This window comes from Rattus norvegicus, chromosome 2 (assembly GCF_036323735.1).
Source record: "Rattus norvegicus strain BN/NHsdMcwi chromosome 2, GRCr8, whole genome shotgun sequence".
NCBI lineage: Eukaryota > Metazoa > Chordata > Mammalia > Rodentia > Muridae > Rattus > Rattus norvegicus.
Window position 1 is genome coordinate 117,163,202 of NC_086020.1, and position 16,029 is coordinate 117,179,230.

Below are 16,029 nucleotides of genomic sequence, written 5' to 3' on the forward strand. Positions count from 1 at the left end.
AGACCATATATACACATTGAAAAATTTTGCCTGTTCTTTTAGATCTGAGATGCACAATAAGACTGTCAGTCAGAGGTTCGGCCTGCTGTTGGAGTCCTACTGCCGTGCCTGTGGGATGTATCTGAAGCACCTGAACAGACAGGTAGAGGCCATGGAGAAGCTCATCAATCTAACTGACATCCTCAAGCAGGAGAAGAAGGATGAGACACAGAAGGTGTGTGAATGGCTCTCCCATTGGTTTGAAAACTTCCCTTGAAGTTGAAACCCAGTGCACACGTACAGTGTAGTTCTTAAGATGTGGATTTGAGTTCTACTGCCTGCCAGTTGTGTGGTAAATTTATTATGTAGGTTTCTAGGACTCACTGTCTTCAACTGTAAAATAGAAACAATACTTTAAACACAGAGAGCTCAGGAGAAAGAAGCTAATCACATGACAGGCATATCACCTCCTTTGAGCATAAGTGGTGCCCACTATGTGCCCATTTTATATAGCTGTAAGTAATTAAAATGATTCTTATTTATAATCTCGGTAATGATTCCGAAAGTCAGTAGAAGTGAGTTTAACTGGACTCAGCAAACACATGTCATATTCAGGGTTCTCAGGACCTTTCCACCCTCCTCATTACTGCCAGCTAAAACACAAGCCTTGCCTCCCCTCTGGTAATAGAGCAGATTCCATTTACCGACAAGTCCCGAGGAACATAAATGACCAGTACAGAGTCAGGTTTTTCCAACATCTATGTTAGTAATACTGGAAAGAAAAACAACTTTTTTAAAGTTGGCGCAGTCAATCTGAAAGAAAGTTACTGTATTAATTTAGAGGCCTTAAAATATATGATTGAATTGACTCTTTGAAAGTGCAGCACAGGGGCTGGAGAGATGGCTCAGTGGTTAAGAGCACTGACTGCTCTTCCAGAGGTCCTGAGTCCAAATCCCAGCAACCACATGGTGGCTCACAGCCATCTGTAATGGGATCTGATGCCCTCTTCTGGTACGTCTGTCTGAAGACAGCTACGTGTACTTATAATCAATCAATCAATCAATCTTAATTTTAAAAAAGTGCAGCATATAACTTCAAATAGACATTATTAGAAAATATATGAAACAGGCCAAGGTATAGTTGTTGATGGTATATGAATGGCACACACAAGTTTAATCTCAGCATCATATAAACCGGGATTTGGTGTAGTGTCTTGTGTGGTCCATACAAATGAGTAAGTAAATAAATGTAAAAAGAAGTAAAACTTAGAAAGAATTGTACTATTTCTGATATGGTGATCCTGAGCAACAGGGCACTGCTTTGAAATTTAGGGAAAAATTATTTATATTGCAGGAGCTTTGAAAAAATAATTTCTTAAGTATGCTTGAGTCTGCATTACTGATGACTCTTGTACTGTGGCTTAGTTAAGAAAGAGGGTTTCATGACTCAACTTACTGGCAGCCTGAATGAGATTATGGTGAGGACTCTTAATAACAAATGGTTCCTGTGGATAGCTTTATGTTTTGCTAGAGTACAGTATTTGTGCCAATATTGGAGTAGAACAGAGATCTCAGTCTTTTTACCTTTACTCAGAAGAGCTGCCTAGTCTGGTAAGGAGAATTTTTAGCTATTGACTTAATATTAGAGAAGTGGGGAACCTCACTCCTCAGATTTCAGTGGGAGGCCTGTGCATTCCTACCCCAACCTCTTTTGGGTCATCATATTTTTTATTTTCAATAAAGGAACAGTTTCTTTAAACATGTCAGATACTGCTTGATAGTTCGGAATAGATGGATAGATCTGCACAATATAAACTGCATGGAGTGTGAGAGTCTCCATAGCAAGTGCTTTTCCAGATTTTTCCATCCTCCCTCTTTTTTACCTAACTGTGTGAATGTTTGAAGTTTTCTAACAAGCCTAAAAGAATATTAAGCTCAGATCTAAAGTAGCCTGGTCTTTTCCTTGTCCTCAAATAAAGACCAGCAGACTTGATCAGTGCCAGGAGTCAGTACTTGACTTTTTCAGGCCATGTAGTCTGCCCTTACTTATTGAACTCAGCTGTGAAAGCAACCAGTAGACGCGTGGCAGCAGGGCAGGGTTTTCATGCATGCTCATTTATGAAAGTCATAGCTGGTCAGCAAATAGAACTTGAGAAACTTTGCTTAGAGTCATGTCAGCCAGCAGAGCTTGGCTTCCAGAATCATGCTCCCACCCTGACTGCTCCCCAGTAATACCGCTCCAGTCATGGACTTCCCGATCAACAGAGTTCACCTGGCCCAGGGAACAGAAGCACATGTCACTGCTACATCCCCAGTGTCGAAGGAAGCGGCTGCTACTTTCCCTTATGAACGTCACTTCTCATTCGGGCTGTGCTTTGTTATCAGGTACAGATGAAGTTCTTGGTTGAACAGATGAGACAGCCAGATTTCATGGATGCTTTGCAGGGTTTTCTGTCCCCTCTAAATCCTGCTCATCAACTAGGAAACCTCAGGTAAGCTTAATGCCCTCTCTTGATATGTTTTATTAAGTATTTTTCCATATAAGTCTTAACAAAATCCAACCTTCTCCCATTCTTACAAAACAACAATAGTAAAATAGCCTTAAACTAGAGCTACATTTATTTAGTTTCTGCTTCTTTGATAATAGTTTAAATCTTTCTATGGTTAGAAGTTCTGATATTATAGACAAGAAGTTGAGAATGGTCTTTATAAAACAAATTATGTATTCTTAGATTGGCTTTATATATAAACATTTTTAAGATTAATTTTTTTAAAGTTTTAATTCTTATAACACCTCAAAAAGTTATATTGTGTGTGCATTTTAAGTAAACCCAAAGACTAAAAGTATAAAAAGTTACAGTGCCTGGTAAAACCTTCAACTATTTTACAGGCTTGAAGAGTGTCGAATTATGTCCTCTGCAAAAAGGCCACTGTGGTTGAATTGGGAGAACCCAGACATCATGTCAGAGCTACTGTTTCAGAACAATGAGATCATCTTTAAAAATGGCGATGGTGAGGAGAGCACAGTGAGCTCATGCTGTGTGCATGTCGCTGTCTTTATACACAGGATATTTATGAACCATGGTGACCTTTTAACCATTTAAGGAGTGGTGTATAATATCTACAATATTGGAATGTCCTATATTTTACAGTGTGTGTGTGAAGGAGTTTGGGGAATTGGGATGTTATGCTTTAATGATTTTTGAACCCAGGGTCGGGAGAATGTAGACAGATGCAGACACTTCTCAGCTTCCCTCATCTGCCTTGAAGGTAGATGCCCCCCTCTCCCCTGCCATAAGGAACTCACTTGTTCCAAATCTTAGCAACCAGGTGAGATAACTGAAGGTTGACTCCTATAATTCTGAGTCTAGTACTCCTACCCATTCCCCAGGGAGTAGGAAAGCAAAAGTAGCAAGTCTCTGCCCTTATTCATTTCCTGGGTCAGACTGTGAATTAAATTGACAGAAGCCAGACTAGCAGGAGAAAAAAAGTGTGTGCGCTTAAGAAATCACCCAGGATATGAGACTCCAAGCTGATCTACCCTCCTCAGCTACATTGGGGCTGAGGAAGGCTGACATTGCAGGAGGGGAATGAGCAGGGTAAATGAGTATAAGTGGTAGCGATACTGCACTGAAACAGTCTCCTCGTGAGAGTTTTTGCAGCTGGACATTGGCACACAACTGTAATTAGCACTTGGGAAATGAAGGCAGGAAGATCAGATGTTCAAGGTCTTCTACAGCTACATAGCAAATTGAAGGCCGGCCTGGGCTACATGAGACTTTGTTTCAAAAACTATCATCTCAGAGACGTCTTCAAATAGGTGGCAGTCAGGTCCTGATCTCACCCTCCAGATGAATGTCAGCTTAGTATCAACCTTCCCCAATTGAGCTGAAATTTGATGTCCTTCAGAATCAGGAGCGTTGGAATCATTGTCTGCCGTGGCTTACTTTCTGTGTGCAAGGGTGGTCTGCATAGCGTCCATTCCTTAAGCATGTGTGCTAGGCCCTAGGACTATGGCAGTGCCTGCCCTCTTATAGCTTAAAGTTTAGACAAAGATATTTCAACAACTAATTCCAAAAGTGAGAACCATGCAATCTTCTGAGAGACTTACGAGGAGAATGGACTGCAGGAAGAAATGGGGCTCACCAGTGGCTTGTGAGAACAAACTCAACAGTGAGTGCTGTTGGCCCCAGTATAACATTATAACCAAACTTAGACTCCATTCTTCATAAAGATAAATATTCTATGTAGACTTGGAACATTTTTAAATATCTTTGTTACCCAGATGATTGTGTAAATATTTTAGAAGTGGATTAAAAATTAAAGAACTGCTATGTTATGAATTACCTTGAAAATTGGATACAGTTCTTTATCTCCATCTGATACCAACAGTGATACCGTTGGTGTTAAGTGGTGACATGTATTTGAATTTCAGACTTACGGCAAGACATGTTAACCCTTCAGATCATCCGAATCATGGAGAACATCTGGCAAAACCAAGGCCTTGACCTTCGGTAGGTAATCCGAGCATGAGTTGAAAATTATCTTAAAAGAATTAACTAAAGTATTAATGGTAGAAGCCTCTAGAGACCTATATTAAAAATGTTGGCAAAACCAAAAAAACAACCAAAGAAAAAAGCCCAGTAGTGAGTAGGAAGAGGCACTCTTGCCTGCCTTGTCCTTTGTTCTCTTGTTTGTCCCAATAGCCGAGGAGACCAAGTGAAAAGAGCTGCCTTGTGAGTGCCTTTAAGGCTGCCCCCCCCCCCCCCCAGTATCACCATTAGGATCAGAACAGACCGCGGTTAGGAAGCACTTGTTGTTCTTGCAGAGGAGCAGAGTTTGGGAGTTGGGTGGTTTACAAATTCCTATGACTCCAACTCTTGGGGATCCAGCACCCTCTTTGGACCCCACAGGTACCCACACATATATGTGCATGCATGCACACATGCATACATACATACACTTATTCATACACACACAAACTTAAAAATATTTTTCAGAAGTCAGTTTCATCATAGAAATTCAATAATTCTAATGCTACCTTTTATCAATTTTTAACAAAGCTTAGGAAAGTGAAGCTTTTATCAGTTTCTTTGTTCCCCCCAGTTTTTTGTGGTTATCTGTGTTCTCTCTGCCCTAACTTTGCAGAATATTCTGTGCTCTCATACTCGTTGCTTCCAGTGGTTTTGAACCTCAAAGCCCACACCTGGAGACATCTCCACACCTCCTGTTCCTTCCCAAATAGTTCATCAGCCGGGGTTAAGTATGCAAATACGTGAGCCTCTGAGGGCCATTCTCCTGCAGAACAGCACATTCCACACACTAGCCTCCACGGCTGATAGCTATATCAGAGTGCAAAATACAGGAAGTCCCACTTCAGAAGTCTCCCTAGTCTTTCACCATCTCAACTGCTTAAGTTCAGAAGTTCTTCTGAGACCCAAGGCGATGTCCTAACTGAAATCCCCTCTTACATCCGAGCACAGTTACATAGTTCCAACATGCCCCGTAGTGCAGAGCTTACATTTATCATTTTAAAAGGAAGGAAAGAGCACAGTGAGGAAAAACTGGACCAAAGCAAGACTGAAAGCCAGCAGAGGAGACTCCACGCTCTGCATCTCCATGTCTGATGTCAGGCTTGCTCCAGATCTCCAACTCCACAGAAGAAGAGCGCTCCAGAGCTGCATACCTGTCAGGGCCATGGCCACACTTGACTGCATGCACTGCGTGTCTCTTTAATATTCAGTACAAGATAAAAGAACCTAAAACCACATCGTCCATATACACAAATATGGTTAGACCACAGAAGAGCATTTATGGTTGTACGTTGTAGAACTAGGTGCTTTTTCATGGAATACCATTTTTACTTTAAAAACAAACTGACAAATCAAGTATAGATACTTTGCCTTATAAGCCTTGTAGTCAGAATACTGAAGCAGACAAATCCAGAGCTCAGGCCAATCTGGACTACCTAAAAAGTCCAGGGCCATCCTGGACATAGCAAATCCCTGTTCCAAAATACCAAAACTTAAACATCTAACAGACAAGCCAGAATTCAGCTAGGCTATTTGACAGGTGTTTTCTTTGACAATAAACACCCTTCCTGTGTCCTTTTAAGGAAAAACAACTATGGCAGTTTTGTTGCCAGTAATGAAGTTTGAATTTCAGAGGGATTATTAGAATTGTGAAAAGCGTATTTCTCAGTTTAGACTTTCTAATTGAGATTAGAAGTAGCATTGATACTTGTGGCTGGACATGATGTGCACACCTGTAATCCCATACTTGAGACTGGGGCAGGAGGATTGGCAAGAGGTGAAGGTGGATATCAGGCTAACTGGGGCTCCATATCAAGACTAAATAAAAATATATATATATATATTTTTTATTTTGTTTATTATATCATACACAAATATGTATGATTTGTGTTAAAGCATACGAACACAAGTCAATTTAGATGTCACCATCAAGTTTATTGATACAGTTTTATAGTCCACATTACAACACAAATATCTTACTAAACTACAGAATAGTATCAAGGAAAACCACGTTATCCTTCCTTTTCCTGGCTACCTGTATATGCATGCTTCTTCATGTACTTGGTTAAAACATCACATACAAAACTAAGTATGATGGCATATACCTACCTGTAAGCCATGCATGAGGGAAGCTGAGACAGGAACATCTTGAATTTGAGGTCAAATCCCAAGCCAAGACCCTATTTCAAAAAGAAAAGCAAAACAAATACCCACATATGCCTGCCCATGTGTGTCACGTACAGAAGTGCATAGGGAAGGAACAGCTGGGGCTGAAGAGGCGCAGTCGTGCTTAGTGACAGTTGGTGCTCGTGTGGAGGACCAGCGTTGGTTTCCAGTACCCAAGTGGCAGCACGTAAACCCACACAGGTGCACGCATAGACAAAAAATGACCCATGAATGAATTAATCTCTTTTTAAAATTACAGTTGACCATCAAACCCAGACCAAAAAAAGTTTTGAAAAAATGTGAAAGTCTTCTCGATGTTTTTTGTTTGTTTTTTTAATGAGCGTTTGCTGCATGTATGTATATATGTATACCACAAGCATTCCTGGTATTCATGGAGGTCTGTCTTAGTTAGAGTTTCCACTGCTGTGAAGACACCATGATCGAGGCAACTCTTAATAAAGGACAACATTTAATTAGGGCTGACTTAGAGGTTCAGAGGTACTGGAGGAGCTGAGAATTCTACATCTTGTTCCAAAGGCAAACAGGAAGGCTGACTTCCAGGCAGCTAGGAGAAGGATCTCAAGCCAACCCCCGAAGTGACACACTGTCTCTAACAAGGCCATACCTCCTCATAGTGTCACTCCATGGGCCAGGCATATTAAAACCACCACAAGGTAGAAGGATGCCCAAGAACTGGAGTTACAGATGGCTGTGAGCCATGTGGGTGCTGGGAATCAAACCTAGGTCATCGGAAGAGCACCCAGCACTTTTAACCATCTGTCTATCCAGTCCCCTTCACGGCTATATTTAATGCAGGTGGTTTTGTTCCATACAAAATGGCACATTAACACACAATAATTTTATTTTAAATAGGCTGCTTTTTAGGGATAGGTTTGTCACTTTAAAAAAGTAAAGAGTATGTTAAGACAAAGATTATTTGTGTGATTAATTTATTAATTGAATGTAGATATTTTGAGCCTATTAAAATATTTTCAATTTTATGAGACATGTACAAAGATGGCGCCAGTAGACTGATGAGGATAAGGGAAATCATCTGAGCCCTCAACCCTAGACAAAGACTGCAGGCAACTAAGAAATGCTGAAAGTGGGAGACAGTGCCCCCAGGTGAAAAAGCCCCTAAATTGTCCAATCCCAGGGGTCTGCCCTGAAAACATACATACAAGTGACGGTATATAGACTGAGTAAGTTATACTTAACATATTAGGAAGATATGTGTAAGTATCTACAACAAGGAAATTAAGAGGCTGTGAATTTGAGATAGAGCAACAGAATGTGCATGAGAATGATTAAAGGGGGAAGTACGGAAATGGTTTGATTATATTTTTACTTTAATTAAAAAATTTGCTGTTTTAAAATTCTGCCTTTGTCAATTTCCAGCATGCTACCTTATGGCTGTCTATCCATTGGGGACTGTGTGGGTCTCATCGAGGTGGTGAGAAACTCTCACACCATCATGCAGATTCAGTGCAAAGGAGGCCTGAAGGGGGCACTGCAGTTCAACAGCCACACGCTGCATCAGTGGCTCAAGGACAAGAACAAGGGCGAGATGTGAGTTTGCGCCTGTGCTTCTGGGGATACTAGTAGTTCAGTGGGTTTCTTAAATAAGGACAAAACCCCTGAGCTCAGGAGAAAGAGAATGAACTTTTGAAACATTGGAGGCTGTTGGGAGTGAACAAGAATTGCTTATGCCTTGGTGGACCCTTATCATTCACTTTGTGTCTCTCGTTCTTACTTTTATTCCTTATAAGCAACATGGACATTTAGTGCTGGAGACACGTGCACCAGTTAGGAAGACCTGCCTTCAGTTCCCAGTAACCCATGGTTCTGGCCCCATGGCACCTGTACTTAGTTGCACATGCCCATACATAGATAAAAAATTAGAAGTAAAAATATTTTTTTTTCTAAAGTAACATACATTCAAGTTGTTACTTCTAATTTGTTTTTTAAAAGATGATATTTTAGAAATTAATTTCCAAAGCTAGCAGTTGTGGTATATGCCTTTAATCCCATTACTTAGGAGGCAGAAGCAGGTGGATTTTCTGTTCCAGACCAGCCTAAACTACAAGAAGAGGCAGAGAGAGGCAGGCAGATGTTTGTTGAATTTGAGGGCAGCCTAATATATACATAGGGAGTTCCAGGCTGGCCAGGAATATATATAGTAAGACCTTATCTTTATTTTTTTTTTTTAATTAATTTTCTCCTGGGTTTTGTGGCTTATCCCAGCACTCAAGAAGCTAACCCAGGGGCTTTCTGTGAGTTCAACGGTTGCCTGGGATATAGTGTAAGAACTACTGGGGACTGTAGAGCTGTGCAGATACTTGGCTGGCGGAAGCACTACTGCACAAATGTGAGGACCCAAGCTCAGTCTCTGGCACCCTTTAAAGCCTCATTCATGGTGTGTGCTCGAAGCAAGGAGCCTAAACAGCTCCATCTAGGGTCTGGTTTGTCCAAAGTCTAGTCAGTGGTGAGCCCCAGGTTCAGTGAGAGACCTTGTCTCAAAAAATAAGGTGGGGAGATACTGAAGAGGTAGCTTAGTTGTTAAAAACACATGATGGTCTTCCAGAGGACTCAGGTGTGCTTCCTGGCACCATATCTGGTAGTTTCAACTGCCTATCTTCTCTAGCTCCATGGGATCACACGCCCTCTCTTGACCTCCACAGGTGGTTTACATTCACACAGAAAAAGCACATAAATAAAAACACCCTTAATAAGATAATAAAAGCACCCAGCGTTAACCCCTGACCTTCACACACTGCACCTGCATATAGCACGGAGAAAGAGACTTACGATGGATATTTCTTTTATTCTGATAAGAATTATGCTTAGGATTCTAAGGAACAGCTTAAAAAAATCCCTTGAGAAAGAGCCTCAGAATTTCTCAGGTCTTCAGACCTACTTTCCCCCTCATGTTAATGAGAAATTTCAGCCATATTTCCCCAGTTTAGCCCCAGCCATTCCATTTCCACACTGCCCATGAGGTGTGTATCTCCTTGCTGTAGATATGATGCAGCCATTGACCTGTTCACTCGGTCCTGCGCTGGGTACTGCGTGGCAACCTTTATCTTGGGAATTGGAGACCGGCACAACAGCAACATCATGGTGAAAGATGACGGACAGGTAGTGGCCTTTAAAGTGCTTTGTGCATCTTCAGATATATTAAGTTAAGATCTTGTATGTCTGCATGTTAAACTAAAATGTAATTTCTTATTTTTGAAAGCTGTTTCATATAGATTTTGGGCACTTTTTGGATCACAAGAAGAAAAAATTTGGCTATAAACGGGAACGTGTGCCGTTTGTTTTGACGCAGGATTTCTTAATAGTGATTAGTAAAGGAGCACAAGAGTACACAAAGACCAGAGAGTTTGAGAGGTGAGCTCAAAGGCTGCGCCCACGGCACTGCAGGGAACTGCCTGAACACTGGGGCAGGGGTGCTGGCTGGAGAGGAGGCATGAGCAGTCTTTGGTTTTTCTCTTTTGTCTGATGTGGACGGGGTGGGTGGAGATGACATCATTCATTGAGCTAAGTGAGGCCTACAAAGGAAGTAACCCTTAAACCTTATAACACACTCTAATTATTGGCTGTCCTTAGATAATTAGACCCTACTTTATTTTGTCAAGTAATGTGTAGTGCTTACGACATGATTTTTTGGTTCCAACCTGAATAAAGCCAGCAAACAATAATTCTTAATGTGTATTTGTTTGTTTTCCGACCACCTTGATATATTGGTAGTTTGTCTTAGACTTCAAAGGTCTTCTGTGAAATTCTGTTGTGTGTATAAGTCAGTAACCCTCAAAGCCTTACTTTAGTACAGACCAATTCAGACATGTAATAAATACTGAACTCCAATGTTCCAAGCACTGTTTCAGATGCTTTGATAGGCAACAAAGTACTCATTCACAGAGTGCACATTCTAGAATAGTGTGAGCCAAGGGGGAGGAATGGTAGCTGTTAGACCCTTGCCCAAGATAGCTATGCTAATTCTGTCAGGCCAGGGACTAGTCGTTCACTGACAGATGCTCTTCCCCACACAGGTTTCAGGAGATGTGTTACAAGGCGTACCTAGCAATTCGGCAGCATGCCAATCTCTTCATCAACCTTTTCTCCATGATGCTTGGCTCCGGAATGCCAGAACTGCAGTCTTTCGATGATATTGCATATATTCGAAAGACTCTAGCCTTAGACAAAACTGAGCAAGAGGCTCTGGAGTATTTCACAAAGCAAATGAATGACGCACATCATGGTGGCTGGACAACAAAAATGGACTGGATCTTCCACACCATCAAGCAGCATGCATTGAACTGAGATGGCAGCTGGGGACTGCGAGCTGGTGCCTAGCTTCTCCACTGCATGGCAGTGAGTGGCAGCAGGCACACGGTGGCATGGGATGGCACAGTCAGGAACAACATCAGGACTCGAGCAAGAACATAAACAACGTGCTCTATAATTGAAACACTGTACACGCAAACAGGGTTTGATAGCACTAAACTAGTTCATTTCAAAATTCAGCTTTAGAATAATGAGCAATTTCATGTTATGCCTTAAGTCCAAAAAAAGGTAAACTTTGAAGATTGTTTGTATCTTTTTTAAAAAAACAAAACAAAACAAAAATCCCCAAAATACATACAAATGATGGAGACGAAAAGAGAATGCTGTTGTTTGTCTGCCAGTGTTCTGTCCAAGATGTGGACACCCAAGCTGACTGCTGTAGGCCCGAGTAAGCTGAAGCTTATATTAAGTTACATGAAATTGAAGAAGAATGAAAATTCTGATTTTCCCAATGCTGTTCAGACTTATGATTGGAAGTGGGTATTTTGACTCCCTGCTTAATGAGGAACAACTTTTGGGGTGAAGGGATTTGCTTTTTGCTTTGAACAAACAACCCTTCGATGGACTTGGGGTCTCACCTACGGTTTTGAAAGCAGTCACGAATGATACCTGCAGACAGCTGTGTTTTTGTTGGGTTTTGTTTTTTTGTTGTTTTTCTCTCTGGACAGTATTTACAAGGATCTGACTTATTTCCTAGGGAAATTCTGGGCTCGCGTCAAGTACAGCAGTAACCACAGAGGAGAGGCAGCAGGGAGCTCCTGTTCCTGACTTGTACAGTATTCACTTTAAGCTGATTGTTTCTCCTTTTGCAATTGAACTGAATACTTTTTTTTCATGCATGTTTTCCAGAAAATAGAAGTGAGTATTAATGTTATTAAAAAGATTATTTTTTTTTATTAAAGGCTATTTATATTATAGAAACTATCATTAATATATATTCTTTATTTACATAATCTGTCCCATAGTCATGCATTGTTTTGCACCCCAAATTTTTTATTGTTGGTAACAGCATGGTTAGGTTTTCTCGGTCTATAGATGAGGCTCAGGCACTATTCCATTTACCCAGATACCCCTGTATGACTCCTTAAGGAACAGATTGACCTGCACATGCTCTCCTTCCTCTGCTGTCCGTTTTTTACACGCTGCCCTCATTGCACACCCATCTGTAGTTGAGATGGCACAATCCTATGAGATCAGTTACTGAAATGAATGCAAAGCAGACTATCATCCTGACTCCTAAGTCCCTCTGCTGAGGTCAGTCATGAATGACTTTTTACATTATATATGAGAGACTGGAAACCATGAATTTTTTACCTTCATAAGCTGTGTATCCATATCCAATGATAAAAGTAGGACATTAACCCATTTTTACTATCATGTCCCATTTCCAAGTGGTGAGGTCTCACTCCGACTTCATGATCCCGTTCAGTCACGGAGTGCGTTGGTGAGCATTCTGAGGAGCGTCCATCCTAGATGTAGGGCTGCTGTTAGTGGTCACTCTAGACTTCTACTCCGTGTTTGAATGATTCATGTCCTAGAAAATAGCTTTAGCAGATACTCAGATGCCACACCAAAAAGAAAAAAAAAAAAAGAAAAAAAAAGAAAAAGAAAAAAAAGTGCAATAATTTACTGACAGTTCCTAGCTTAGGCGTTATTGGAGAGCATCTTCATGAAGAGCGCACGCTGTACACTCTAGAAAACACAATCCTTTTAATAAAGCGCTCACCGTGAGGTCAGACACATATATAGAAGTTTTGAATAGTAAACAGGGGACTCTAATAAAAATACTCTTAATATCTGCCTATTTTAGAACCCTTAAAGGGCATAATTATTGAAGATTTAGGTACTTCACTAAAGCATGTATATATTATTGCCAACAAGAAAAACCTGAAGATTAGGGGAACTTAGTTCTGTAAACTGTCTTGGAATAGTTAAGCAGAATTTAAACTCTGTTTTATGCAGAAAACCAGATAGATTCTTTTGCAGATATAGAAAACTTCCTAACTTATTTAAACTTGGCATTTAACACTTTGTGTTACTTAGATATGCAGTTGCTAGGTACTAACATCCCATTCTTCTCTATATCAGGGATTATTACAGTCAAACTCAGTGACATGGTACAAATCTACAACTTTGATGGTGGAAACTGAGGAATTACAGAGAACTGTTTTCCCGAGTGCCAAAAAAAAAAAAAAAAAAAAAAAAAAAGCCGCGAGCCTCCTTGCACAAAATTGATAGGTGTGTGTGTGTGTGTGTGTGTGTGTGTGTGTGTGTGTGTGTGTTTAACATTAGTTCATTAGTTGCCGCAGTATCACCTCCCAGGGTCTCTGCACAATTAAAACACAGCCACATAGCTTATTTTGTCACTTACTACCACACTGATTTTATTTGAAAGAAAGTCTATATTCTATAAAGGGTATTAGTAAAGAAAGGAGAACTGGTGTATTCAAAAAGGCAAAAGCCAAACTTGAATGAAGCTGGGGTGATCAATATCTGTTTCCAGAGAGCAATAATGTGCCACTCACTCCCAGGTGCTTCAGTACCAGAAAGTCCTGCAGACCTGGTCTGTAGGTGACCGACCTTGTCATTAAATATTGTATAAATGACTTGGGCTCCATAGTTACACTAAGTCATGTGGGGATGCTTCATCAGTGATTTTTTTCTGGAAGGAAAGAAAACAAATCTAAAGAAAGAAACTAAATACACTGTAGCAAGAAGTAACTCTTAAATCATGCTTTAACTTTTTACCATATTCTCAGCTATAAAACAAAACAACTTTAGTGTGAAGATTTTAGACTGCTGTTCATTTGAAATCTGTTGTTTTTACTGTGGAGTTTGATTTGTTTGTTTGTTTGCTTTTTGTTTGTTTTTAAAGATGTTTCTAATTAGATTTTCTAAAAAAAGAAGAATGGAATCTGGTTGCTATTTTAAGGTAGAACCTGAGACTTTTGTGGTTCTTCATGTCCTCTGTAAAACGTGGTGTCAAGAGTCATCAACTCTGAGGTTGTCCCTTCTGTTATGCTTTATATTACTGCCCATCAGGACATGGGAACCTGGTGAATATATGATGACCTGTAAAATATTTTAAATGTGTAACTTTTTCAACTGTGAAACTGACTATTGGTTTTTTGATGAAAACAGCTGCTCATAAAGTATTTTGTGTAAAGTGTAGTTCTTATTAATCAGGAAATGATTACTTGATTAGACGTGCATGCCCTCTTGAACTTTATCTGAAAGAGATCGGTAATTATCACATAGACAGCACAGTCTGTCTGAGTTCTCTGCTCATCAGCAGGGGAGCTGATGTGGCATCACAGAAAAGATGAGGAACCTGTTTTAGGGGTACAGTGGAAACCTCACAGCATCTAAACTTCGGTATGTTTCTTAACATAATTTTTCTAAGTTTAATGTCCATACTTGTCAGCTCTTTGAGGAAATGTAACTTCCAGCAATATGTTAATCTCTTCTGAATATTACAGTTTCCACTTTTTTCCTGTGTCTCTGCAAACTGCAGACCTGGGCTAGACCCACACACTACAGAATATTAAGGAATTGCTTTTGATGTCTACAACATTGCCAAAACGCCAAATTCAAAGGCATTTTGTGGCGTCATAGATTGTGATATGTATGCTTCAGATGTGTGAGGAAGCAGGATGTGGGGGAAGGGCCTGAGCAGGGAGAAGCACTAAGGGGCACGTCCGTCCACATGAAGCCTGGGAGCGACAGGGATGCGCTGCACGTGCTGGAGAGGAATCGCCTCCAGTTTGGAATTTCCAAGGCTGAACTCAGTCTTGACCTCATCTTTAATTAGTAACTCTTGATGACAGAGGAGTACAGCTGAGCTGTTTTAAACCGACAGACAAAAACATTTCAGTTATTAAAATTGTAAACAGATCATGGCGTGGCCTAGGAAGCCTATATATATAATATATATATATATATATATTATATATATAATTATTCTCTGGAAAGATGTTGGGCTCCAGCTCAAAAGAACCGCGTTCCCGATAACCCCTGTAATTCCGTCTCCAAAGGTTTGTAAGGGAAATAGCCAAGTTGCCGCTCTGTGCCTTAACTCTCACAGTACAGGGGAGCCTACATTTTAGGTTTACAAGCCAGATTCACATGTGATGCTCTTCATGGTACAGGGGACAGTAGGGTCAGGGAATGGGGCTAAAATGTTAAAGCTGCAGCCACTTTTGCAAGAGCTTTATCAGCAGAGCAACTCAGGTGCCTTCATACGTCTGGCGCCCGGCACTCCTGTGTTGCTTTGCTAGCACTGGCTAAGGATCTATAATGAAAGTAGTAAACACTTACCAGGGTTCTAAAATGCAGAAGGGACCTGAGTTTAATGGAGTCATGCAGATTGGATTGGCAGTCTGAGTGCGCTTGTGTGCAGTTGTGCCCCTCCATTGTATTATGAGGTGCCTCTTCCTTTGCTTGGCTTTTGGGCATGGCAGGGTGTCAGCCATGTCGTGTGCTAGCTGGAGCAAAGGGAGTGGGAATGGGGCAGTTACCTTGCTTCTCGGGCTTCAGAAAGAGTGGGGTGGGCGGGACTGGACTGAGTTTCTTATAGTATGCTGTTGGCTGACTTTTCACTCACTACCAGCAGTAGACTCCAATCTGTGTGGCAGTGAGTAGCAAAAGGAAAACAATTTTATAGATCACGTGGACTTTCTATAACCTCATCTCCATGTCACAATTTTGTGGCAGAACTATATATATATATATATATATATATATATATATATATATATATATTTTTGGTTCTTTTTTTCGGAGCTGGGGACCGAACCCAGGGCCTTGTGCTTCCTAGGTAAGCGCTCTACCACTGAGCTAAATCCCCAGCCCCAGAACTATATATTTTTAAATACTGTTTTTGTTGATTTTCTCTAGGTTAGCAAGATATATTGAACCTTCAGTGTTTCCTACTAAAGCGCGAGAAATTGTCTCAGTTGTTAGAGAGCCCAATAAGTATGTGTAGACTGTAGACCTGGGTTTGAGC

The 16,029-nt window shown here is 40.7% G+C and overlaps 1 protein-coding gene across 2 annotated transcripts in view; it reads left to right on the forward strand.

Annotated features, from left to right (window-relative positions):
- The window catches only part of Pik3ca (phosphatidylinositol-4,5-bisphosphate 3-kinase, catalytic subunit alpha), a 73,769-nt gene extending 59,559 nt beyond the window's left edge, over nt 1–14,210 (forward strand). Inside the window, exons 14-21 of one of the 2 annotated variants that reach the window (XM_039101610.2) lie at nt 43–214; nt 2,365–2,471; nt 2,870–2,991; nt 4,415–4,493; nt 8,076–8,246; nt 9,698–9,815; nt 9,916–10,067; nt 10,730–14,190. In XM_039101610.2, coding sequence (XP_038957538.1) covers nt 43–214; nt 2,365–2,471; nt 2,870–2,991; nt 4,415–4,493; nt 8,076–8,246; nt 9,698–9,815; nt 9,916–10,067; nt 10,730–11,000 — 1,192 coding nt within the window. In that variant the 3' untranslated portion in view covers nt 11,001–14,190. 2 annotated transcript variants of the gene reach the window in all.
- The last annotated feature ends 1,819 nt before the right edge of the window (nt 14,211–16,029 follow it).